Raw genomic sequence first — 26685 nt, forward strand, 5'->3', positions numbered from 1 at the left:
CTCAAACGATCTCCACTGGAAATGCATCCCTACCTCCTGGCCACTGATCAAGCTCTTCGTAAACGGAGCACTTTTTCCAAATACAAAGATGATCTCTTCACTCTGCTTTGTTTTGCCTTTTGCTTGCTTAGCATTTCCGTTTTATTGGCCACACGGCAGAGCCCCCTTCGTTTTAAAGGGGAAGGTATGGTAAGGATAGAGATTCAAAAATAAAGCCTTTCACTTTTGATATGTACTCACAAAATCCCCTTTTTATTCCTTGGGACAGTTTCATCTTGCAATGCGGGTGGTGGGAGGGAGGATGGAAATGGGGCTCCTGTCACCATTGTGATCCCAGAGCTGGCGATGGGACCGGGTTGGGGGAAGAGGTGTGGCACTTGTCGTAGACCAGCATGTTTGGAAGGAGGAAATGGAAGAATAATGGGTGAAGAGCCATTCGATGAGGGTAAACTTGAGGGTTTATTTTCAACGTTCAGGCTTTGAGTTCAAGGTCCTCACAACTGTGGGGAGGAACAAGTAGACAAACACCACGCTCTGAACTCTGTGTCTCCTAACGGGAATGAGAATCTTCAGGCAAGTTCAGAAAACATGAGGAGAAGACAAGAGGAAGGAGAGAGAGGCAATGGCAGGGGAGTAACTGCTGATCTGCTGACCCCAGACCCTCCTGCAGCCAGTGAGTGACATCTGAATACAACTTGCAGAGCCTGTCATTTGCATTCCCGAGGGAGAGCAACAACTGCTGTCTTCAAGTGTTTCTAGGATAATGTTTTGTTTCTAGCAGTGCAATTTGATGTTGAAGACCACAGAACTTCTATTGACAAAAGTGATTACAATTAAAAAAGAATAGACGTGCGTAAAAATTCTCAATTGTTATTTTCCCACGGAAGAGGCTTGTTGGCATTGGACACCAAGGGACGGGTGCTGAGAGTTCCCCAGGGGGAGCAAACACACCCTTCACGTTGGCCAAGTTCAATGGCCAAGTTTCAATTCCAGGCTGCTCCACGCATTTCTGGTGATGGTTGTTTCTGCCTCTGCCTCAACTTGTTTCTGGTAGACATGGGTTTGTCAAAATCTTGTTTAGAACTGCCATCCTTCTCCTACTTTGATCAGATCTCCTTCGCAGACCAGCTGAGATTTTTTTAAGCTTACCTTTCTGAGTACGGACACACTGCTTCTCAGAAGGCTGAGCAAGGCGAGGGGGCCCTGGGACAAAGGTCTCCACACGCACGCAGTACAGGGTGTCTGGCTCCAGCCAGCTGAGCACCAGCGTGCGGTTGGTCACACACTGGGACCACTAGGGCAGAGGATTGCAAACAGCAGTTAGTGCCACAGAATCCCAGCACCATCCCAGGCAGATAGCTCTAGAAGGAAGTAAAACGCTAAGATACCCCTAAATCCTTTGTAATCACTACAAGCTTTTCTTCCGCAACAGTTTTAAAACATCCCTTTCCTTGAGCTCGGCAGAGCATGATCAGGAAATGGACCCATTCTGGGAACAATTCTAAATAATAACACATGGATGGATTTCTTAATCTGCCTTGTCCCATGTTCTTGCTGACATCTTTTTTCTTGCGTGGAATGTGACCGACAGGTGTTATGCAAGTAAAAGCTCTCCATCAAAGTGACGTGGACAGTGGTTCTCCATCTAATAGCAACATCAGATCCCATTAACAGAGACTCTGTAAGGGAAATCTGAAGGAAGTTCTCGAGTTTTCTACATATTGGCTTCAACTGCTTCTTGTATGGCATCTCTTTTGAATATCGTATCTTCTCAGGTTCACATGCGTCAGGATGCCTGTTCCAGCACTAGCTGCAAAAAGGAATGCCGATGATATGTCCCCATTCCAGGCTTACCGTTCTATTAGACTTAGCATTATATACGGACACGTTGTACTTCAGGTTAGAGTAAATTTGTTGCATGGAAATAGAACTTTCTTCTGGATTTCTCTTCCACTTCTCTGGAGCCGTCAGAACAATAGAAATGGATTTCTCATCTGTAGATAAAGCAACTTCTGGCGGGCCAATTTGTGCTTAAAGGGGAGGGGAGAGGGAATGATCATGTTCAGAGGTAGAAATCACCGTGGATAAAACTACAATATAATCCTACGGGGATGAAAGCCCTACAGCCCACCTCTTAGTTGAGATGCCTCAGAATGCTCTAAGGTGGGCCCAAGTTATGCTACATCTTAAAACGATCCTTTCACACACCCTGACACAATATTAAAACAGAACATTCAAGTGTTGTATTTACCTAGTTCCTAGTCACATGGGTAAACAGATGGAAAATAGAAATAAAAGTGTTTACGACAGTCCTATGACATCAAATGAAAAGTTGGTGATAAATTGCATTAATACGAAGTGTAAGTGATGAAAATCAGACATGGAGGAATGAACCACTATTAAAAGACCTCTGAAGAAGCACCCGGGGGGCTCAGTCAGTTGATGTCTTGATTTTGGCTCAGGTCATGATCTCATAGTTTGTGAGACAGAGCCCTCTATCAGGCTCAGCACTGACAGCGGGGAGCCTGCTTGGGATTCTCTCTCTCCCTCTCCCTCTGCCCCTCCCCCGCCCATTCTCTCTCCTCTCTCTCTCTCTTTCTCTCTCAAAATAAATAAATAAACTTTAAAAAAGACCTTTGAAGATGTGATTGGAATGACCTATAACAGAGATTCTCAAACTTTTACCACAAAGGTCCACACAGGAAATGTTTTAGGCTTTACAAGCCATGTGATCTTTGTTGCAATTATTACTTATATAAATGTAAAAATCATTCTAAGCTCTTGGTCTGTAGAAAACTGGAGAGGTGGTAGTGCTTCATTTGGTCTGAGGGCATAGTTTGCTGACTTCTGATCTAGAAGGACACCAGAGGACGGGCTCTGGCCCCAGGTCTCGAGGGGCACTTATAAATTTCATGATGTCAGCTCTGAGTGGGTCCTCTACACTTGAGTCAGCCACAGAATAGGAGATGGGAAAATTTTAAAAGCAAATATCAGGATGATGCTGCCTTAATTCTGAGTTACACCTACAAATTACATCATCACACTACCAAGTGTCTAACAAAAAGAGACTTAGTTTGGCAATCAGAGCACCGTGAATCAATCTTGTGGACTTAACGCCATGGTTTATAAACCCACAGCAATTTAAAAAAAAATCTGTCAGTTCCTCAAATTTCATAGTCCCCACTAAATAACCAAACAAAATTGAACTTGGATAATATTGGCATCTAGTGTTAATTTTGGACCTGGGAGAGATCCTAGGGATGACTCAACCAAACTTCTCACTCTAAAGATGAAACTGCGATCCAGTGAGATGAAGCCCCTTGGGCTGGTCATTCTTGGAGCTGAGGGACAGAATGAGAACAGAGCCATGCAGAGCACTGGTCTCTGGTGAGGCTGTCCATGAGTCTAAGACTGTATACTCGACGGTCAGATGAACTTGATATTATACGTGTTTATAGACAATTGTGTTACTTACTCTCTAAGAATGGATAGAATCGTCCGGTTTCTGCCCATTTGGAACAATTCGTTTCCCAAATGGCCTTAACTTTGGCATAATATTGATGTTCATAATCGGAAGTTTCCACAGAGAGATCACAGCAGGTCCTATTGATATTTCTACATTCGGATTTATTCAGCCATTTTTTTTGCCCATATCTGCTGAGAAAGAAACTGAATTAATAACGAGGTGCCCTCTGTGCTTTACAATAGAGAAAAAAAAAACAGTCCTTATGCAAAACTGAATGGAAGTTAAGGCCTTCTCTGCAGAACAACAAATGTGCCTGTCATTGAGATAAAAAGGAATCCACGTTTGCTGCTGGCAATTTTTTTCATGAGCTGTCAGGAACATGAGTCAGAGTTTCTGCAAACACCTTTCTTTTCTGTGAATTATAATGTGGATCATACATTTTGAAAGCATGTATTTTATTATTATTCTTGGGCTACAGTAAAAATTCTACGTATTGTGTGATCAATTCTTCTAGTAATTATCCACGTAAGGTTTTAGTCTGCCATGCCTACAAAGGTCAATTTGATGGGTTGTTTTAAGAAAAATTAGTCATTTTTTTTTTCTTGGAAGAAAAATTACCTTGACATTCTCATAAAACTTAAAAATCTACTTGCTATCAAGGGTTCTAGGGAAGATTCACTAGGTAGAAGTGTATGCCACAGTAATTACAGTGATGATGACGACAGTGACCAGGCTGTTTATATTATTTCTCCTTTCCTTTGTTGAAAACACAAAACCCATAGCAAGGAGGGAGGGGGAAATACTTTTAGAGCTTTTCAGGTGGGGGAGACTGAGGGATAGAGAGATTAAGTGACGCCGGATGAGCCAGTGAGAGAGACCGGGTTGCATGGGAGGCAATGAAGGGATTCATGCAGGTGTGTTGGGGTTCTAGAAAGCTAACTGGTGTAGCATGGAGAACGCAGTGGGTTAGGAGTGGCAGCCTGGGGAGCAGCTGAGAGGATACTGCAGTGGTCCAGGTGGAAGATGTAGGTGGCTTGGACAAGGACAGTGGTGGCAGAAGAAATGACAGGACAAAAGGAAGAAATGTTGGGAGCCAAGACTTGGTAACTGAGGTGAGCAGGTGAGAGATGAGGGAGATAACGATGTTCAGGATGATGTTTCTTTTCCGTCTGGGACAGTGGTCATGTTTGCCAAGATAAGCAACGCCAAAGAATGGGTTTGGGAAATGGGGAGGACGGATGGGAGGAAGGAAAGGTAACAAGTTGTGTTTCTGCCATGTTGAACTTCAGGTATGTGAAAGCCATCCAGGTGCAGATGCCCAGTAGGCCCTGGGGCTCAGCAAAGGGGTGGGAGTGGGAGGCGGTGATTTTGAAACCAATGGCACAAAACTGCTCATTGAAGGCATAGGCGCAAATGAAATTATCATGGAGACAAAGCAAAGCCTAGGATAAAGTTCCAGGCTCATCAGGGTTTAAAGGTTGGATACAAAGTACAGTTGGAAATAGCAGCTAAAGAGGCAGAAGGAGAAAGAGAGATCACAGAAGTCAAGACAAGAGTATGTCTTGAGAACAAGGAAATGTCAACTTTATTAAGCGTTGACAAAGTTTAAGGGTATCCTCTCTTTTCAGAATATGGCAACAGATTCGTGAAAGCAAATGTCTCCTGTTTCATAAAGTACCATACATTCCAGAAGGCACTAGAAATACAGGTAAGATCCTGTTGACCAACTTCTCCATCAAGTGGTTATCATTGCCTAAGGGCTTTCAAAACTTTTTGTGGCTGTGAGCCACAAAAAGAAATCTGTTTTATGGGGCACCTGGGTGGCTCAGTCGGTTAAACATCCGACTCTTGATTTCAGCTCAGGTCATGATCTCACAGCTCATGGGATTGTGTCCTGCGTCCGGCCCTGTGCTGACAGCGCGGAGCCTGCTTGGGATTCTCTCTCTCCCTCTCTCTCTGCCCCTCCCCTGCAGGTGCACACTCTTTCTCTCTCTCTCACTTTCTGAAAATAAATAAAGAAATATTAAAAAAAAAATTTTACACTGGGACCCGGCTCCCATAAACATACATATATTTAACATACTAAAAACAAAGGTTTTATAAGATAATATTTAAACTTGACTACATGCCATGAATTCCGTTATTTTCCACTCCAATCCTGTTCACGCCATTCCAGTCCCTTCTATTAAAAAATAATGCTAGTCATATCCCTCAAAATTGATTTCATGGTCCATCAACAAGTCTTGACTTATGTGTGGTTTGAAAAATACTGCCATCACTGATTTGATGCTCTCTCCTCAAACTTCCTTATTCTGCCAAGGGCAGGGCAACTTCCCATGACAGAGGTGGGTGGAGGAGAAAATACTCTTTCCCGGATTCTGGACAGTATGCTTTGTAAGTCTTACAAACTGATAGACCTCAACTATTCAATGAGTACTCCAATAATGATGTTTTTGCAGGGCAGAAAGTCCTCTGGAGCCCTCAGTGGTCTCTGACTGGTTTCTGGTAATGGCAGTAAGTGCTTATTAAGTGCTGGGACCCATGCTTTAGGATTTGCATGCTTTATCTCATTTAATTATCCTAACGACCCTAGCAGGTAGGTGCCATTATTTTCACCCTCTTGTACAGATGAGGAAACTGAGGCCCATGGAGACAAATTCATATGACTAATAACAGCCGTATCTGGGATTTGAACCACTCTTCCCTAATGCCAAAGCTCGTGCTTTTAGAACTACACGGTGTTTTTTCGGCATTAAATTCTTTTGGCAGATATAACTTAAACTTTTGTTAAAATTTCATCTTTTACTTGGAAACAAGCTTCACTCCAAAGGGTAAAAGCATATGTAACTTGCCCAAGGATACCTGGGTAGGTTCATAGCCTAGCTACAGACCACGGACTGTTGACCGTGCTGCTGCGCTTGGGAGCCTTGTCGGTGACATATGCTACTCTGTATTCCTGTCATCTCACACGTGCACAGGCATGTAAGGCCTCTAACATGGCAAGTGTCTTTTAAAATACTCACTTCTGAAAGTTGTACCATCTAAACTATTTGCTCTCCCAGAGCAGTGATGACTCTGCCTCTTTTCTCGTTATCCTTTTCTGAATCAAAGGAACATGTAAAGGACAGAGCAAGCTCTTTGCTCCACCTAATAGAAAAGGAGGCCAGGGCATAGTCAAGAGCCATTTCTCTTTGCAGAATGATGTCTTCTTTCCTAAAACACCAGCTTCCAGAGAAACTCCTTGAACATGAAAGTGAGATTCTGGATAAATGAGGTCATTGTGAATAGCAGCTGAAATATTTCACTGCCTTTAGTGGCCAGGATTTTTTTTTTTTCAAAGACAAAAATGGCTTTTTTTTTTTTTTCAAATGTGATATTTTTTAACTCAATCAGAAAAATATAATCAAGAGAGAGAAAGAAATCACCCTAAAACCTATTAGGCCAAAAGCAGTTGGCATACCTGATTCTGGATGTCTCATGCTTCTCTATACACATGGGAATGATTATATGACTGCACACAGAGGCAATAACTAGATTATACCACGCATATCGTTTTAATCAAAGCTGTAAATTTAACTTGATTTGAACTTGAATAGAAAAAAATTGAAGCGAAAGTAAAGGAATTGCTGTGGTTCATGTGTTTCATCACCACAAAAGACACTAGTTCCTAAAAGATATTTTAAAATAAGAAAATAGTTTATGAAAAATATTGGGAGTTTAGTTATTAAGATGATGAAATATTTTCAGTTTAGATCACATTTAATGGCTTCCTGCTATGAAAGTCTGTACATTTAAAGTTTTCCCCTACCTCCTAAAGTTCCATAAGCACATTTCCCATCACTGTTTAGTCTTAGCTCTTCACTCAGATGGTTTTGGTGTGTTTACCAGTCTTTTCACAGTGACAAATAATGTTGTCAGTACCAAATTCTTCATCCAGGTTCATCTTTATTTCTGTCGGACAGATATCATCTTTAGTGAGTGGTTTCCTCCCCCTCAAGAAGGTCTCAAGGGAGTCCCATCCTGAGATCTCTCACTTGCTTGAAAATACATCTGGTGAACTTGACAAGAATCCCAGATCACATCTATTTCTCCCTTAGAAGATGTATCGCTGTCTTCTGTCGAGTTTTGCCAGACGGAAATCACCCCACTCCCCCTGTTCCGTCCCACTTGAGTCCCGCTCTTGCTATGATCATCATAAAGTACTTCATTTTCTTAAAGTTCAATAACCTCACCAGGATATGTCTTCCAATGCTTTTATTACATTTTCCTAGACAGAGCATGCATTTATGATGTGTAATTCCAGACAGTAATTATCACTTTTCAATTATTCCTATCAGTTAGCTATAGGTTTTTCATCTCTGTAACATTTTTATTTTCCATCTTTTCCCTAAGTTCTGCCCACTTGCCTTAAAAAAAAAAAATCTTCCTTTTGTTTTAGAATCTCTTCTTTGACTGTTTGCTTTTTCCTTCCTCCTTTCCCTTCTCCCTTCCCTTCCCTTCCCTTCCCTTCCCTTCCCTCCCCTTCCTTCCTTTTTCCTCCCTCCCTCCCTTTCTCTATCCTCCTTCCTTCCTCCCTCCCTCTCTTCCTTCCTTCCTTCTTCCCTCCCTCCTTCCCTTTCTCTATCTTCTTCCTTCCTTCCTTCCTTCCTTCCTTCCTTCCTTCCTTCCTTTCTGACTTACCATTAGAGATCATGTTATGTATGATTCAAACTATGAACACTTATTTGTCTGAATTTTTCTCCTTTTTCCATAAGAAAGCTTTTCAGGAACTTTTCACTGTTGTCATCTCCCTCTCCCTCTCCCTCTCCCTCTCTGTCTCCCTCTTCTCTTCCTCCTCCTCCTCTTCCTTCTTTTTGTCTTTCTCCTTTGCCAATAATTATGGAGAAATGCTGTGCCAGGTTCTGTGGGACTATTACTCTTTGAACAGGGCCAGCTATTTACTGAATATTAAGTGAATGGGTATAGGAGTGTGGGAAGTCAGACACCTGTTCTCTAAATCAGATCATTCCCTTTGCTGGAGAGCCTGCTCACCCTCAAGTTTTGGAATTACAGGAGGCTGATGTGCCCCATGGCACATCAGTAAGTCATGGTCCCCCTAGGCTGCCTCCCAGCCATCGTCACCTCCCCTCCCTCCTGCACCCACCTCACTAGGGTGACTGGGCCTATACAGTGGATATGTCATTTGAATCCCTTTCAGCTCCTCTGTCTCTGACATTCTGTGGCACTAACTGGGGCTCGTGGGGACACTTCCTCAATTTCTGGTGGTGGAAATCCTTAGATTCCACATCCTAAGACTGTTAGGTAAGCCTCTTAGTACTATGACATTGATTCTTGTATAAAATTATCTTCTACTGTTGAAGTTCAAGAAGATTAGACACTGTCAGTGTCTGTGGTTGTTTTCCTTCAGATTTCACAGTATTTGGCTTATATCCTTCATAGTTTATGGCTTGGGGTTTGGCCATTTCCTCTGTTTCTTTGAAGATGGACATAGTCTATCTGTTTTGCATTCTTTCTCGCTTTCAATGACTTTTGAGGGAGGGATACAATGTGAAAATGTCCGTCGCACTACTATTTTTAATAGGAAGAGCTAGTGGCACAGAATTCTGCACTCAGTGTCACTTAAAATTGTCTGTCAGTAACCGTAAGTTTAGACATTTCAGAGATGATGGATTTCCTTGTTTGCTCAGCTGCAGAATAACATTTTGACCAACTTCTTTCCTCCATTTAAGTAACTTTCCCTCGCCTAAGCACCCAATGCTTCTGTCTCCACAAAGAAGTGTTTTTCTTTATTTAAAATTTTTTTTTAATGTTTATTAATTTTTCACAGAGAGAGAGAGACAGAGCATGAGCGGGGGAGGGGCAGCGAGAGAGGGAGATGCAGAATCCGAAGCGGGCTCCAGGCTGTGAGCTGTCAGCACAGAGCCCGGCGCGGGGCTCGAACTCACAGACTGCGAGATCATGACCTGAGCCGAAGTCGGACGCTCAACCGACTGAGGCACCCAGGCGCCCCAAAGAAGTGTTTACCTAATTTAATCTAGCAGAACGTCCCAAGAGAATTTAGTATGAAATATCTAAAACTTTTCTTTTTTCCAAATGCTTACTTAATACAACAGACGGTTTATCTTTGCACAATTAATAGGTGTCTGAGTCTTATGTGTATAAACTATCAAAAAGGAAAAGAACTAACTTACATGAAATACTGCACAGTGTAAGTAAGTTCAGCTTCTTGTAGACCCTCTGGCGGACTCCACTGTAGGATGTTCCTCATGTTTATGGAAAAGAAGGTGATATTCGTAGGCTTAGGTAAACCACCAGAGACGCAGGGAACTGCAAAAGGAGAGAAGAACTGAGGTCTTAATGGAGAAAAAAGAAAACAAAGTCCCTGTAGTAGATGGTCTTCAGACATGGCCCCCACAAGCCACACCTTCTGGGACCCGTGTCCTGTGTATTTCCTCCCAAACCTGAGCTGACCCCATGGCTCACTTCAACCAACAGAACGTGACGGAAATAAGTCCAGGACTGAGGCTTAAGAAGGTCTGGCAGCTTCTACCTTTGCCCTTTGGAACGTCCTGAGCTGCCATGTAAAAAGCTGGGCTACTCTGCTGGAGAAATCACATGACGAGGCCAACAAAGAGGGAAGCATTCAGTGGTCCCAGCTGGGCCCACCTTTCCAACCAGGGGGCCAGAAGGAAGCCACCACGGACGTTCTAGCCCCATCTGCCATAGACTGAAGCTGCATGAGAGACTCCAAATAAGACCAGCAAAAGAACCAGTTAACCCTCAGATTTGTGAGAAATAATAAACTGATTGTTTTAAACTACTGAATTTTGCGGTGGTTTGTTGTGCACCAGCAGATAACTGAAACAATTCATTTGTTAGATACAGAAAGAAAACTTAGGATGGATGGCCCTGACAGGTTTGAGTTTTGGAGGTTGGCGTTAGGGGCAGCTTTGCTGAAGTATGGAATAAAGCCATAATTAGAAAATAAAGCAGTGAAAGAAGACAATGCATTTAATTAAATGCTGGTATTTTCACATAACTGTGCTCTAAGAAAACTATGCTAGGGGCGCCTGGGTGGCTCAGTCAGTTAAGTGTCCGACTTCGGCTCAGGTCATGATCTCGCAGTCCGTGGGTTCGAGCCCCGCATCGGGCTCTGTGCTGACAGCTCAGAGCCTGGAGCCTGTTTCCGATTCTGTGTCTCCCTCTCTCTGACCCTCCCTCGTTCATGCTCTGTCTCTCTCTGTCTCAAAAAAAAAAAAAAAAAAAAAAAAAAACGAAAACTATGCTAGAGGATTCCCTTTAGAAGTTCTTTGTAGAGAAATTATAAAGAATTGAGTCACTCCCAACAAGTTAGAAAAGGACGAAAGGCAAGTGGAGGGTAGTTTCTTATAAAAGGATAGTCTTCCATAGGACAAATAAAACGAGGATGATCCTGGAATTAAAATAAATTAAAAAGATCACTGGTAACAGGTAAGAATCGAAATATTAATTTAAAATATTGGAGAGGCTCCTGGGTGGCTCAGTAAGTTAAGCGTCTGAGTCTTGATTTCGACTCAGATCATGACCTCACGTTTCGAGAGATTGAGCTTCGAGCTGGGCTCCGCACTGACCCTGCAGAACCTGCTTGGGATTCTCCGTCTCCCTCTCTTTCTCTGCCCCTCCCGTTTGTATGCACTCTCTCGCTCTCTCTCGTTCTCTCTCACTCTCTCAAAATAAATAAACAAATTTTAAAAATTCAATAAAATAAGATATTGAAGAGATCACAAAGTCCTGGGTAATAAACAGTCAGATTTTATAAACAACATATCTTATTAGAAATACACATTTTAGTCATGGAACTTGGAGAGTAACAAATTTTGACCCTTCAATCCAACCTTAGGAAATGAAAGTTAGCCTACTCACCGAAGACTGGTCAATTCTTAGCTAAAGTCTCACAATTCTTGTGTAAATTTGCTGGGACTAATTTGGAGAAGGAAATTAGCTTTATCCTGAGGGTAATCATTGGTTAAGATTAGGACTATGCAACATATTATAACTCCACAAACCAAATGAAAAGGAAAAAAAATTCTTCAGAGTTAAATTTTGTCATAGAACCCGGTTTCTAAGCCAAAATAAGCTCTTTAAACGTATAGCAGAGTAACCAAAATATAGGTGGTTGAGTACGTGTTTGGGTGTATGTGCATATGCTATATACACATATATGCACAATGGCTCCTACTTTTAACCCTGATCATTTTTTAAAATATCTGTTTTATTTTTAAGAAGAAAGTTAAATACTCAAAGAGAAGCCCTATCAGCTGATTACTGTGTGGGTTTGAGTCTGGTAGGAGTAGAGAGGATCTCAAAAAACACAGCCTACTCAATGTCGTCTTTGATTTCTAACCTTTTAACTCTTTGGAACCACTGTGTTTCAACTGGTATTGGCTTTTTTTTTTTTCCTGGAGATTATAGGCCGTGAATAATTATCAGTGATTTCGTACTGCTCTGTGCTATCAATAGGTTCTGATTTTTAATCAGATTTTGGAGGATGAAACAGAGAACATGGAGAGGCAGTACCAGGAAATATAGTACTTTTCAACCCTTCAGAAGTGAGGAACACTTTTAACATAAAAAGCTCCAAAGGGTCTTTTCAGATCTAAAACCTGTAGTTCTATATGTTTATATGACACATACATGTGAAGAGTGGTTAGCATCTTGTAAGAACTAAAATTAAAATAGACCGTGTGTTATAATATCACAGATGGAAAATATTACCAAAACGTGACTTCACAGAACTAACTGATAAGAAACTACAGTATTTGGTTTGTGGCAACTTGAGTTTGGAGATATAAAACACAAGTTATACTAGATATTATAGTCTAGGCACATGTCTCCGTGTTTAATCTATACAAATCTTTATCTTCAACAACACTGATTTCTGTTCATCTTTATTTTTAAATTTATTTTTAAGTTTTTTTTTTTAATGCTTATTTATTTTTGACAGAGAGACACACACACAGAGTGCAAACAGGGGAGGGGCAGAGAGAGAGGGAGACACAGAATGCGAAGCAGGCTCAGCACAGAGCCTGACGTGGGGCTCAAACTCATGAACCGTGAGATCATGCCCTGAACCGAAGTTGGACACAACCGGCTGAGTCATGTTCAGTTGTTCATCCTGAAGTGAAAATAAACAATTGACAGAATTCTCAAGATTTCTAAGACCTACTTTAAAAGTTTTTAAGAAATAAGCTGGAATAAAAAAAATGGATTGTTCATTCCAATTAATGTAACTTAATTTTCTCGGTCACTGTCATGGGGGAAACAAAGCATGAAAAAGGAGGTCACGTTCTGGTATACCCCCCATCTCTGTCACACCGGGACACAAAATATTCCTTGTTATGACATGGTCTGCAAGTTTCTGAACCATTTTTTATCAGAGTAAATTAAGCCATGTAATCATCTTTCTTAACATCTTGACTGTCTGCCTTTATTTCCAGAAATGGATATTTATCAGTTGTGGGGGGAGGGTTGATAGTGATTTATTTACCTGTATCATTTATAATATTTGTTAATTATGGAATTTTAATGAGTTATCTTTGATCAATGGAAACAGATATTTCTTGCTATGGTGAGGTTTGACCTTTCCGCAAAGAAGAGTTGTAAGGAGAGGTCTTTAGGCACGATTAACAATTATGTTGATAGTGAGATCCATTCATGACAGGCTAAGAGATTTTATTTTAATAGTAGATATAGTATGTGAATAAAACTCAATTTGCATAAGACTTTAAAAATTTTTTAATGTTTATTTTTGAGAGAGAGAGAGACAGAGTGTGAGCAGGAGAGGAGCAGGGAGAGAGGGAGACACAGAATCTGAAGCAGGCTCCAGGCTCTGAGCTGTCAGCATAGAGCCTGACCCGGGGCTCGGACCCATGAACCGTGAGATCATGACCTGAGCCAAAGTCGGGCACTCAACCGACTGAGTGACCCAGGTGGCTCTGCATAAGACTAAAAAATATAATAAATATGAAAGCCTTTATATGCCATAGTATTTAGTTGAAGTGAGCAAATGGCTAGCATATAATGAAAATAGTAGCTAACATTTATTGAATCCTTACCATGTAGCCGACACAATTCTATGTGCTTTGTACAACCAAATCATCCAATTCTCATAATAGCTCTATGGAAGGTACCCTTATTATCATCTCCATAATACAGATGAGGAAACTGAGGCACAGAGAAATTAAGTTGTGCAAGTTCACCTAGCTAGTAAGTGGAGGAGTTGGGTTTAGAACCCCTACTCTTAACCCCCTCACTCACCTGCTACCTCTTTGCAAATTAATCCTTATCTGAATTTAAACAAAGAGAAGACTGATGAGAAAACACATATTATCTTATGTTCATATATAAAATAATTTAAGTTTTAATAAATATTTGATATTTACGTGGTCAGTAAATTTCTTTAGGTCCCACCACACCTTGTAGTAGGAAACCCTGTTCCTTTTCCTTTCAGAGTATTTCCTTTTATTTCTGCCCATATCTGATCCTGCAGAATGCAAATAGGAATTCTATTTTTTTAATGTTTATTTATTTTTGCGAGAGAGAGAGAGAGAGAGAGAGAGACAGTGTGAAAGTGGGGTAGGGGCCGAGAGAGAGGGAGACACAGAATCCGAAGCCGGCTCCAGGCTCTGAGCTGTCAGCACAGAGCCCGACACAGGGCTTGAACTCATGAACAAGAATATCATGACCTGAGCCAAAGTCGGATGCTTAACCGACTGAGCCACCCAGGCGCCCCAGGAACTCTATTTCTGCTTTGACACAATCCCCGGACAACGATGGTGACCAGAAAAACAGATTTTTAGAAGGCTGTGTTTGAGTCTATTCTGGTGTCTTTTTAGTTGTTGAGTACATCCCGTCTATCAATTTGAAACCACAGTAACACTTAAAGATGTAGAAATATGTGTATCTTCCTTTGGCCTTGGGCTTTAGCTCTTTGTCTCCTATACAGAATACACTGTAGTCAATCCCCCTTATACTGATGAGAAATTTCGGTTCAGTCGTCATTTTATTTATTCATTCAACTAATATTTGTTAGGTGCTATTACAAGTTGAATTGTGTTCTCCCCAAAAAAGATATACTGAAGTCCTTAGTAGTTAAGTAGTTAACTTAAGCAGTTAAGTAGTTAAGATGAGATCATACTGGAGTAGAGAGGTCTCCTAATCCAATATGACTGGTGTCCTTACAAGAGCATATGAAGACACAGCGACACAGGGAGAACGCTCTTTGCAAATGGAGGACTGGAGTGATGCTCTACCAGCCAAGCAACGCCTGGGACTACCAGGAGTTGAAAGAAGCAAAGAAGCAATGTCCTCTAGAGGCTTCTGAGGGAGCACAACCCTGCCAACACCTTGGTTTTGTAATTCTACCTCCAGAACCGTAAGAATAAACGTTTTAAGCCACCCATGCTACGGTACTCTGTTAAGGAAGCCCCAGGAAATGAATACAGGGGCTACTATGTAGATATCTCGTGGTGAATACAGATGTGCTCCTGACTAGAGTTCCCAGACTAGAAAGAAGAGGGACAATGTTAACAATGTACTCGTCGCCGAATGAACAAACATGTACTCATAAATTTGGTGATCAGGCTATGAAAGGGAACAAGGTTGGAGCAGTGGGTCACAGAACCTACTCAGATAGGGTCTTAGGAGCCAGCTTGGGCTGGGAGGGCAGGCAAAGGTCCCTGAGATAGGAAAAATGTCATCCCAAAAGACAGCTCCTTGGACCGAGATCGAAAGACCAGTGTGTTTGAGGGGCGCCTGAGTAGCTCAGTCGGTTAAGCTACTGATCTCATGGTTCGTGAGTTTGAGCCCCGCGACGGGCTCTGCACTGACAGCGCAACCCTGCTTGGGATCTTCCGTGTCTCTTTCTTTTTGCCTCTCCCCCTGCTCATAGTCTCTCAAAAATAAATAAATAAACACTAAAAAGAAAAAGACCGGTGTGTTTGGGAAAAAAGTGAGGAAGAGGAGAGTGGCCAAGATGAAACTGAAGTACAAAGGGGCTAGAGTCCCCATCTCTGCGAGCCCTGGGAAGGAGTCTGGATTACATTTGAAATTCAGTGGGAAAGCATTAAAGCCTTTTCAGTCGGGGATGCCCTGAGCCTATTTACCTTTCAAATAGATTACTTCATTACTGGGGGGAAAAAAGATCTGATGGGGGCAAGAACAGAACTGGAGAGACCAGCAAGACCATCATTACAGCAGTCTTAGTGAGGAAGGATGGGCTTGCCCCCAGATGCTGGCTGTAGATATGGAGATGGGGGGGGAGGGGGCAGCTCGCAGCCCTGTTTTCAAAGTAGAAACAACAGGACCTCCTGATGAAGCAGAGCTACAAGAGTCTCATCAGCAACAGCATTACTATGTTATGAAAGCTAAGTTAACAAATGAGGATTTATCAAGGAATACTTGCCTTTTATCTGTTTTGATGATGCAAAGTATAGAATAGAATAGAATAGAATAGAATAGAATAGAATAGAAGTAGCATTAAAATTTTTTTTTAACATTTATTTATTATTGAGAGAGAGAGACAGAGCATGAGCGGGGGAGGGGCAGACAGAGAGGGAGACATAGAATCCAAAGCAGGCTCCAGGCTCTGAGCTGTCAGCCCAGAGCCCGACGCGGGGCTCGAACCCATGAACTGCGAGATCATGACCTGAGCCGAAGTCGGATGCTTAACCGACAGAGCCACCCAGGAGCCCCTAGAATCAGCATTTTTTAAAGAAGAAATGGCACACTTTAATGAAAATGATCGATAACTAGTGTTTTTTTGGGGTTTTAAAATCTTTGTGAAGGTTTTAGGTACTATGTTTGTTTCAAGTTTGGAAAACATAAAGAAGACACCCCTGAGTAAGCATTTAAATTGCCATAAGTCATTTTTCTACTCTGCCAGTACTGATAAGATAATTTATTCAACACTGAAGTGAAAATATGTCACACCCACATTAATATCAGGAGTCATGTGCCAGCTTATGGGTGACAAAAGCATTTTTTTTCCACATAGATTTATGGCCTGTAAGTACAGGTCCGATTCCCTGACATTCCGTCCATTTCACATCCTAAATCATAAAGCTGTTGGACTGGCACACGGAGTTTTCCAATACCTTGTATAGATACAGGTCTCAGGTGTAGCGCAGTGGTATGTAACATTTTCTAGTGGCCTCAAAGCTAATACTACATCCCTGCAAGAATGCTGCAGTTTTAACTATATGCCTGACAGTAAAAGATATTTCCATTTTGCTGCACTGTGGGAAAAGCCTATGCATAAATTAGTGCCTGATGAACACCCACCAAAAGTGGGGAGGTTTTCAGAGCGAACTCACGAAGGGTCAGGGTACTCAGGCTCAGGGTTACCCAAACCTCTGTCTTTGGGGGCTGAGGCATTATGACTTTCCTATCATAGACTGTATGTTCATTCAGCAGTGAGGCAAACAACCAGGCTGTAAGAGGCTCAACAGTCAAAGGCATCCACCTCTGGTGGGTTCCCCTTTGGGGCCATTCAAGTTTCTCAAGCCTATGACTAACTAGGGGACCTCAGCACAGAGGACACCCGGCCCAGCCTTGCCCAGAGACAGTCTCCAGTTCCCAGTCCCCTCTCTCCTTCTGAAGCTGGAGCAGGGCGAAGGAATCACCACGCTCTGAGCTGTTGGACACTGGACTCCATGACTTACAGTCTTCGTAGCCCCAGTGCCTGGTGAATGAATGTTTTTGAACTGAACTAAGCAGGGGCTGGTGGGACTCACATAAATCCTGGAGACGGGGCAGGACCCAGAAGCACATGTGCACTGAATGGGGATGGAACACCCTGAACTGCCAAATCTTGGTGGTGGTACCTTGAAACCGCCTTGGTAAACCTACATTGTACCCAGGGAATCATCACCAGCAGCAGACACTCCACAGACGATTTTTCTTAATGTTTAGCTTTATTTTTGAGAGAGAGCGAGAGCAAGAGAGCAGGGGAGGGGCAGAGAGAGGGGGAGACACAGAATCCGAAGCAGGCTCCAGGCTCTGAGCTGTCAGCGCAGAGCCTGACGCGGGGCTCGAACTCACGGACCGTGAGATCATGCTGAGCCCAAGTCGGATGTTTAACTGACCGAGCCACTCAGAAGCCCTTCAACAGATCCTTTTGAATGAAGGAACAGTAGCCCATGCATGACAAGTGGCTGCTACCTATTGTATCTTTTGAAATAGGAAAATACCTTAACATGTTTGTATCTATCCTTTCTGTGGGGAGTGAGGTTAAAAGAGGTAAGAAAAAGCACCAGAGGGTGATTAACTAATTTCGGGAAGCAAAAGCTGTAAATAACTCATCCTGAACACACCAAGTGAGAGCCAAACAGCATTGCTGCTTTTATGCATTGATGCAATCCCTTACATATTGTTCTAACGTCACCATGCCGAAAGGAAAAGCAGATTTTCTTTTGTCTCAAGTTGTAAATCATCTCTCCTGAAAATTGTTAACTCCTCTCTCTTCCCCTCCTTAATTATATATCAAGTGTTCTTAAAAATCAGTCATCTAACAACAGCCCTTAAAATGTGAGTCAGGAACTATGTACCTAAGAAAAGATATGCAGCTGTCTATAAAGGCAAGAGCATGGTTTGGTGTTAACATTAGTTCCTGTAAACTTGATGATTTTCCCTTAACCACCATCTCCACTGTTATTTCTCTACTGTATCTTTGCCCACTCTCTGCCAGATGTGTGTGCTCCCTCACTTTTCTCTCTAATAATAGTGTACATTATATAGGGTGGTCGCTGGCCCTCTCTCTCTGGCTTCTAGTAATTGATTATGTGAGTTGGTCAGAGAGAAGTTCTAAGGGCAAGAGTTCTAGAGCTACACTGGGGTCCACTCCCTTCTCTACCACTTACCAGTCGTGCATCCCCACGTTAGTTATTTATGTCTGCACCTCAATTTCCTCTTTATAAAACAAAATAATACTATCTGCTTCATAGGTTTGATGGGATGATTAAATAAGATTCTTTCCAGGGCGCCTGGTTGGCTCAGTCAGTTAAGCGTCCGACTTCAGCTCAGGGCATGATCTCACGGTTCATAAGTTCAAACCCCAGGTCGGGCTCTGTGCTGACAGCTCAGAGCCTGGAGCCTGCTTCAGATTCTGTGTCTCCCTCTCTCTCTGCCCCTCCCTGCTCACATTCTGTCTCTCTTTCTCAAAAATAAATAAACGCTAAAAAAAAAATAAGATTCTTTCCATAGACCTCTTGGAACAGTGCCCGGCACAAAGAAAGAGCTCAATCATTATTAGCTCAGTGTTGTCCTCGATAGTTAACTATTCTCACTTTACAGATGAATAGACAGAGCCCCAGAGAGGCTGAATGATTTGTCCATGGTTATTCAGCCATTTGGAGGGATCCTTGGTTGAGTTCAAGTGTTCTGACCATGACTGGGCTCCTATAGTAGGCCACTTGCCTACTGCCTTTCAGAAATGATCCTGAGAACACAGTTGCAGGAAGAAGGGATTGTATGATCATTATAGATTTTGCATGTCATAGATGATTGCTTCTAAGGAGAGATATAAGAAATCCAATGAGGAAAACCCAAGTATCTCTTCTTCATTGAAGCTTTTCCTGGTGGAACTGTACATAGTCATATCATTCATTCAACATGTTTACTAGGTACCTACCGTGTGCTAGAAAGAGTGCTGACAGGCGCTAGGGCAGTAGAGGAGGGAAACACACAGAAGGCCCTGCTCTCAAGGAGCAGATAGGATCTGAATCTGGGACATGATCCATCAATATATGCTTTCCCTGCCAGGTATGTGAACATTTATGTGGATGAGTGATGCATAAGTCATACAGAAAAAGCGGTGTTATTTCTTTATAGCCACACCTCAGTAAATAAATTTATGTGCTTAAACATGTTTTTGACTATTGCTGTCGGTTCTCGATAGCAAGGAGGCCTTTAAGGTCGAGATGACTTCCTAAAATAAGGAGATTGGAGTTGACCCATCAAAGACAGTGTGCATCTTCCATGTAGTTCCTGTGGGAGGGTTTATAATTATTGCTAGGGCACTGCTCAGCTCGTGGCATTTAGGGCACACTTCCTTTCAGCTATAATTGTTTTCAAAGGCAACTTAAAAACATACAAATATTTCCATCTCATTTTTTTTTTTTTATAATCACACCTTGTTTTTGCAAAACCATAACCTGACTTCTCATCTTGATTACCCAAGTTTGTTGGAAATGGCTTGGAATGCATTTGAAAATTAAATCCCATCTCCAAGATGAAGGTTTGCCACTTAATGGGTTATTCTGACCAAAGTATGCAGGCTCTACCCGGAACTCTGAAAAGAGGAGCTTACGAAATACATTGTTGTGAGATATTTTGTACATTGCCTTCTAAAATGCCTATTTTGAAGACACCATTAACTTGAATATGTCAGCCCTGCTGTTAGAAAACCAGTCACACTACCTTATATCATCTCTCATATAAATGTCTTCCTTTCGTTTTTAGAAATCAGCCTTTTAAGGACAGGAACTTGATTTTCTCCACATTTTGTGATCTCTCTAAAGTAGCTGGATTTGTAATGATGAACATCATAGTATCTGGAAAAGTAAGGTAGATTCAAATGTGGGTTGGAGTCTATACTATTGATAACTTGCCTCAGAAAGGAAATGAAAGTAAGAACAGAGTCAAAGGCAAACCATTTGGGACCACTAAGGTATTAGAAAGAATAGCTACTGGGAATTCCAAGTTGAATCAGCAGGTATTCATTAACTATCATCGACTTTATTGTTCAAATCATTTTCACAACTAGTATTTCTTTATATTCTCACAGAAGCCATTCTTTTGTCAATACCTTCATCACTTGAAATTTTCAGAGGGAAAATCACCAACCTAAAAATGGGGGAAAAACATGTAAAAAGTAAGAGAGTTTCAAAAATAATTAGTGGAAATTTGGAAGTAGTTATTAGTATTTGCTTCTGTTCACTGTAGACTGGAATTTTGAGGGAAATGAGGTTGATGAGTGTGGTCGCAATTGCGATCTCAGATTTTCCTGCTGAACAAGACAAGGATGGAAGCAGACAGTAGCCATCAAAAACAATCAGGTAAATTTTTTTCACTAGGCTAGCTCTCCTCTCTAGTGACAGGTAGATGCTTTGATATTTTCGAGAATGACTAGAGTAGGGTTGAATTACGCCTTGAAGTTGTGTAACTATATGCAATAAAATGAACAGACGTTGCACGTGCTGCTTAGGCCACACTGAAGATCAGCTCTTTTAGGTCCTTAACGGCCACAAGATGTAAAAAAAAAAAAAAGAACACTGGTGATGAGAAAAGCAGAGCAACCACGAAGAGTCCACGCACAAGGAAGAATCAAAGGCACTGTTGCACTCACGGCCTTGGAACTTGTCCATGAACAACTGAGTGGATCAATTAAGACACTGCCTTTGCTCACTAAAGCTAACAGGGCCTTCAAAGGACTGTGTTGATTAAGGAAGTGGGAAATAGCACCGAGGACAGAAGCCCTAGCTTGCAAAACCACAGCTGTAACAATTGTGCCTTTTGATAATTGTTTGTGGTTTGATTCAGTATTGCAAAGAGCCCCACAGACCACAGTGACTTGAGGTTGCCAATGACCTTGAAGTCAGGCCGTCCTACAGCTATGAAGCTTCCTACTCCTGCCCACTTCTTGTTTGTTGATGTGTAGTTTTATAAAAAAAAAAAAAAAAAAAAAAAAAAAGAACTGAAAAGTATATAAGAAAGAACTATAGGTGTGAAAAAAGAATATTAACTATCTAGTAATTTATAGACTGTCTATGCTTAGAGCAGGATTTAGCTTTTTTGGTTTCCCAGTGGATATAAAAGTTATGTTAACACTATACTGTTGTCTATTAAGTGTTCAATAGAAATAGAAATGTACACAACTTAATTAAAAATATTTTATTGCTAAAAAATGCTAACCATCCTCTAAGCTTTCAGCAAGTCACAACCACTGATCACAGATCACTGAGAACTATAAGAAATATAACAATAACTGAAAAGCTTGAAATATTGCAAGAATTATCAAAATGTGATACAGAGACACAAAATGAACAAACGTGGCTGGGAAAATGCACTGATAGACTTACCTGCTCGACACAGGGTTGACACAAATCTTCAATTTGTAAAAACTGGACTATCTACAAAGTGCAATAAAATTAGATATGCCTGTATTTTCCTGCTAAAATTTTAAATGAAAAAGACCTTAATTTATATTGAATGATATTATTTTATATAATATGGATGCCAGCCTACCTAGAACTATTTATTGAATTTTGTTTTTCCTAAAAGCATTAAAAAAAATTTTTTTTAAATGTTTATTTATTTTTGAGAGAGACAGAGACACAGCATGAGTGGGGGAGGCAGACAGAGCAGGAGATATAGAATTTGAAGCAGTCTCCAGGCTCTGAGCCATCAGCACAGAGTCTGATGCGGGGCTTGAACTCATGAACTGTGAGATCATGACCTGAGCCAAAGTCAGATGCCCAACTCACAGCCACCCAAGGGCCCCTAAAAGTGTTTGAAGTATTTGTTCATACTAAGACATTTACTTTGAAATCTCATTGCTTTTCTAATGTATCTTTTCTCAAGTAGGGCAAATGTGAATTGATATATATAAAATTTTATGTACACATATACATACATATATATGTATGTATACATACATACATATATATGTATGTATACATACATATGTATGTATACATACATATATATGTATGTATATATACACACACCAGCAACTCTTGTAAATCTCAGTTTAAAGGACCCTTTTTATTGGAAGCCCTGCCTGACTTCTAGACTCAATTGGTTACCTTGTTCTGTGCTTTTTTTTTAAAGTTGTTTTTTTTTTTTTGAGAGAGAGACAGAGACAGAGACAGAGACAGAGACAGAGAGAGGGAGAGAGAGAGAGAGAGAGAGAGAGAGAGAGAGAGAATGAATCCCAATCAGGCTCCATGCTGTTGGCACAGAGCCTGAAGAGGGGCTTGAACTCACAAACCGTGAGATCACTGCCTAGGCCGAAATCAAGAGTCAGACGCTTAACCCATTGAGCCACCCAGGCACCCCTGTGCTTGTAAAGAGCTTGGTCTTCTCAATTCTGGCATTTATACTTTATTTTCTTTAGGCTTATTTATTTATTTTGAAAGAGAGAGGGAACAGGAGGGGCAGAGAGAGAGGGAGAGAGAGAATCCCCAGCAGGCTCTGCACCGTCAGCACAGAGCCTGATGCAGGGCTCAAACTCACAAACCTCAAGATCGTGACCTGCGCCAAAACCGAGAGTTGGATGCTTAACAGACTGAGCCACCCAGATGCCCCTGGCATTTATACCTTGATGTGATTACCTGTCTGAGACCGAAAGCTCTGTGAAGAAAGAGACCTTGTTTTCTTGCTCACCTCAGTGTCTAGACCTCTTCCCGATATATATGAATGAATGACATTGCATGAATAACAAGTGTTCAAAAGAAAATTATTTAAAAATCACAGTGTGTTAAGTTATATATTAACTCCTGGAAACTCCAAATGGATGCATGGGCTGTTAAGGTAATTCTTCTTCATTAAATCTGATCACCTCAGCTACCTTATCCCCCTAAGTTATTTGCTCCTGAGCTGAATGCAATATTCTATTTTGCACTTAGAAATTAGGAGCTAATTTTTAATAACAAAGTAGAGCATTTAGTAGATAATTTAGTGGGCCTTTTGAAACACATATATTTTAATCAAAATTGGAGGAGGAGGGCTGGCTTGGAATTAGATGGATAGTTAACCTGAAATATGAAAATGGTCCTTGTTGGATCAAGGGTGAGGATTTTGTAGTTGAAGTGCCCCTCAGAGAAGCCGGAGGTAGAGATCTCAGGAGAGTGAGCCCCTCTGCTGAAGAAATTTAAACTTCACTGTCTTTATTACATACCTATTGATGGCTTTCCCTTTTTATTTTTATTGAGGTATAATTGACCTATAACATTATCTTCGTTTTAGGTTTACAAAATAAAAATTCAACATTTGTGTATATTACAAGATAGTGGCTCTCTCTTATGTTCATGTTATGGAACATACAAGAGAAGACCTCGTCTCTGCCTTCAACATTCTCAGGGGAGGCTTCCAGGCATGACGCTCCCAGGAAAGTTGTCCTTCGGCAGTGGCCATGTTGAAGAGGAGAGCCGATGCATGGGGATGAAAAGGTCGCTTTTCTCCACCTTAGAAGCCAAGCTCATGGATCCTGCCCTATGAGCCTGTGCTCACTGCCCTGTGAGCCTGTGAGGGTATGAATTCAATTGTGCCTCCCAAAAGAAGTATGCTGAAATCCTAACCCCCAGTACCTCATAAAGTAACTGTAATTAGGTATAGGGTCCTTGTAGAGATGATCAGTTAGAAAGAGGTCATTAGGGTCGGCCCTAATCCAATATGGCTGGCATCCTTATAAAAAGGGGAAGTTTGGACACAAAGAGAGAAGATTATGTGAAGAGACAGGGAGAGTGCCATATGAAGGCAGAGAATTGGAAGGATGTTCAACAAGCCAAGGAAGGCCAAAGATGGCCAGCAACCACCAGAGGCTAGGAGAGGGGTCTGGAACAGATGTTCCCTCACGGCTCTCAGAAGGAGAGCTGCCCATATCTTGATTTCAGACTTCTAACTTCCAGAAACATGAGATAATAAATTTACATTATTTTAGGCCACCAATTGGTAGTATTTTGTTATGGCGGCCTTAGAAAACTAATCTAGGAGGTGTCATTTGCTCACTTCTATCGTTCCTCAAAAATGAACACGATGCTTATTGAAGAGAATGATAAATTCCTTAAGGGCTGCCGAACCTCTAGAAAGTAAAGATGAGGGGACTGACGTAGGAGATAATTTAAATGGGGGAAATGATGGAAACAAATGCTTTAACTAGGACGACGCAGTTACCAAAAAAACCCTCATATCACCAAAATACAAATGTAACTGTATGGGCTGGAACTTTGAGAAGGCTGAATGAATAGTATACATGTTGACAATCTGGAAGTATAAGGACAATTTACTGACAAATCTGTACATGAAAAATTATGTTCTTTCTCTGTGACTGGACGTAAAGCTGGCATTTGGGAAAGCAGCGTGTATCTGTGTGGAAGCTGTTTTGTGGCTCAATGTGTAACGCGGTGACCATCACAGGCAAAAAAACAGAACCAGAGTCGAATAGATAATCAGCAAAAATTTTCTCCGGGAAAAGGTATCCAAAGACCCCCATCACAGACCTCACAAGCTCTAGATGAAACGTTACGCCATATTTCCATCCTCTATACTCTGAGAAGCCAACAGAAAGGAAACCACTTTCGCAAAGTGAGATTGTCTTCATATGAAAGTCTGAGTTTACATGAGGGGTCAGAGTCTGTGTCTCCTAGGAGAGGAGAACAGAGAAAACGAGGGCACCTTATAGGCATCAGGAACCCTGTGTTCACCAAGAACCTGAAGCTGAGTTATTTAAGAACAAACACGCCAGGTGTAGGGCTTTGAATATAGTAGACCAGCCATGTCATCACGATCTACGCGGAGGCAGCCTGGGAGCTTGCAGACAAACTGGAACACACACATACTAGAAAGACCAGGAGAGAGAGGCTGGCATGACATAACGGGGAAGGTGGTTAGCGGAGAGGAAAGAAGACACAGATGGCTACATCCTGTTACCTGCACAGCTCGTCCCGCATGGCCTTAGCAGCATACAGCGAGCACCAGGAATGGGTGAAGGTCAAAGAGATTAAGAACTTAGCTCATTATATGGAAGAACATTTTCACGGTAGGAAGTCTGCGATGACAGCACATCCCGTCTTGGGTGCCATGCAGTGAGTTGCCCATAATGACAGGTACTCAAATAGCAGACAGGCAATGACCTGGAAGTAATGCCACCAAGGAGATTCACTGGAGAAGCAGCTGGATGGGACTTGAACGGCCTGTCACCCCCAGGTTTCTATACCCAAAGGAATTCTGAAGCTAAAGCAGAGGAAGGATTTAATTTTAATGTCTCCAGCCAGCAATTTTTTCCTAAAGTTTTCTTGTCCTCCAATTTTATAAGTAATTGACACATCCTGGAATTGGTTATAGTGATTTAATTCATTTTTCTGGTATCAGCATTTGTGTCAGATAATCATAAATGTGGACCGAGAACAAGTAACAGTGCTGTCAGAATATCACAATCATAGCATGAGTGTTATGTTAATAAGATGGATAAAATGCTTTGACTCGTTAAAATACATGCTACATTAAGCTGCAGCTGATTCTAAGATGTCTTTTTCTTTTTTTAAAATAATCATGGAAGTGAATATGTCAGTAATACCTGGTAAAGCTGTGCAAAGAAGAAAAAGATGCAAATAGAAAATCATTTTAAAAATAACATGTATGTAACGAAAGGTGCTTTTAAGCAAAAAAGGCAAATTTACTGAGTAGTATTTTATGAAAAGTACTATGCCAAGCACTAGCAAAGGCAACACACAAATATGCAGTTTTATTTATTTAAAATATTAAAATAGGGGCACCTGGGTGGCGTAGTTGGCTAAGCATCGGACTCTTGATCTCAGCTCAGGTCACAATCTCATAGTTTGTGAGTTTGAACCCCACACTGGGCTCTGTGCTGATGGTGTGGAGCCTGCTTGGGATTCTGTCTCTCCTTCTCTCTGCCCCTCATCTGCTTGTGCATGCTCTCTCTCTCAAAATAAAGAAACCTTAAAATTAAAAATAAATAAAATAAAATGTTATAAAAATAGCATAATGTTTTATGTTGAAATGCTTATGCTAACGTATTTACTTTATAATACTAATAATCCCATCTACCTATTCCTTTGTCCAGAGTTTATGTTTCAATGGAAAATGTATGTCCTACCCATGGCTCTGACAGCCAGAGCTATACGAAAAGTTACACTCAGAACTGTCACTCCCCCCTCATCCCTACCCCCTTGTTCCTATACCACACCACCTGCCAGAGGTAACAAATCTCTTTACTTATTCTCTGGAGTGTGAATACTGCCTTTCTTGAATTTATTCTACAGGAAGATCAATACATAGTTATAGGCACTGGGTGCACACATTTTGAAGACTGAGGCTGATGATGTCTACAGCTACATGCTTGGATCTGAGGCACATGATTTTCTCCAGACAGGCTGGGGATGAGCCTCAGCTGATAAGTGTGGAAGCCATGCAAAGATACAAGAAATTACCTCATGTCT

The 26685-nt window shown here is 41.5% G+C and overlaps 1 protein-coding gene across 3 annotated transcripts in view; it reads right to left on the reverse strand.

The window, feature by feature from the left end:
* IL20RA (interleukin 20 receptor subunit alpha) overlaps window positions 1-26685 on the reverse strand; it is a 36095-nt gene that overhangs the window by 5099 nt on the left and 4311 nt on the right. The window contains exons 2-6 of one of the 3 annotated variants that reach the window (XM_049654432.1): window positions 25999-26184; window positions 9658-9793; window positions 3476-3654; window positions 1855-2030; window positions 1150-1294 (exon numbers count right to left, since the gene is read on the reverse strand). In XM_049654432.1, coding sequence (XP_049510389.1) covers window positions 1150-1294; window positions 1855-2030; window positions 3476-3654; window positions 9658-9793; window positions 25999-26023 — 661 coding nt within the window. In that variant the 5' untranslated portion in view covers window positions 26024-26184. The remainder of the gene's footprint in view (window positions 1-1149; window positions 1295-1854; window positions 2031-3475; window positions 3655-9657; window positions 9794-25998; window positions 26185-26685) is intronic. The other 2 variants (XM_049654434.1, XM_049654433.1) reach the window with 2 other exon arrangements.

Source organism: Panthera uncia (genome assembly GCF_023721935.1).
Source record: "Panthera uncia isolate 11264 chromosome B2 unlocalized genomic scaffold, Puncia_PCG_1.0 HiC_scaffold_24, whole genome shotgun sequence".
Classification (NCBI taxonomy): Eukaryota; Metazoa; Chordata; class Mammalia; order Carnivora; family Felidae; genus Panthera; species Panthera uncia.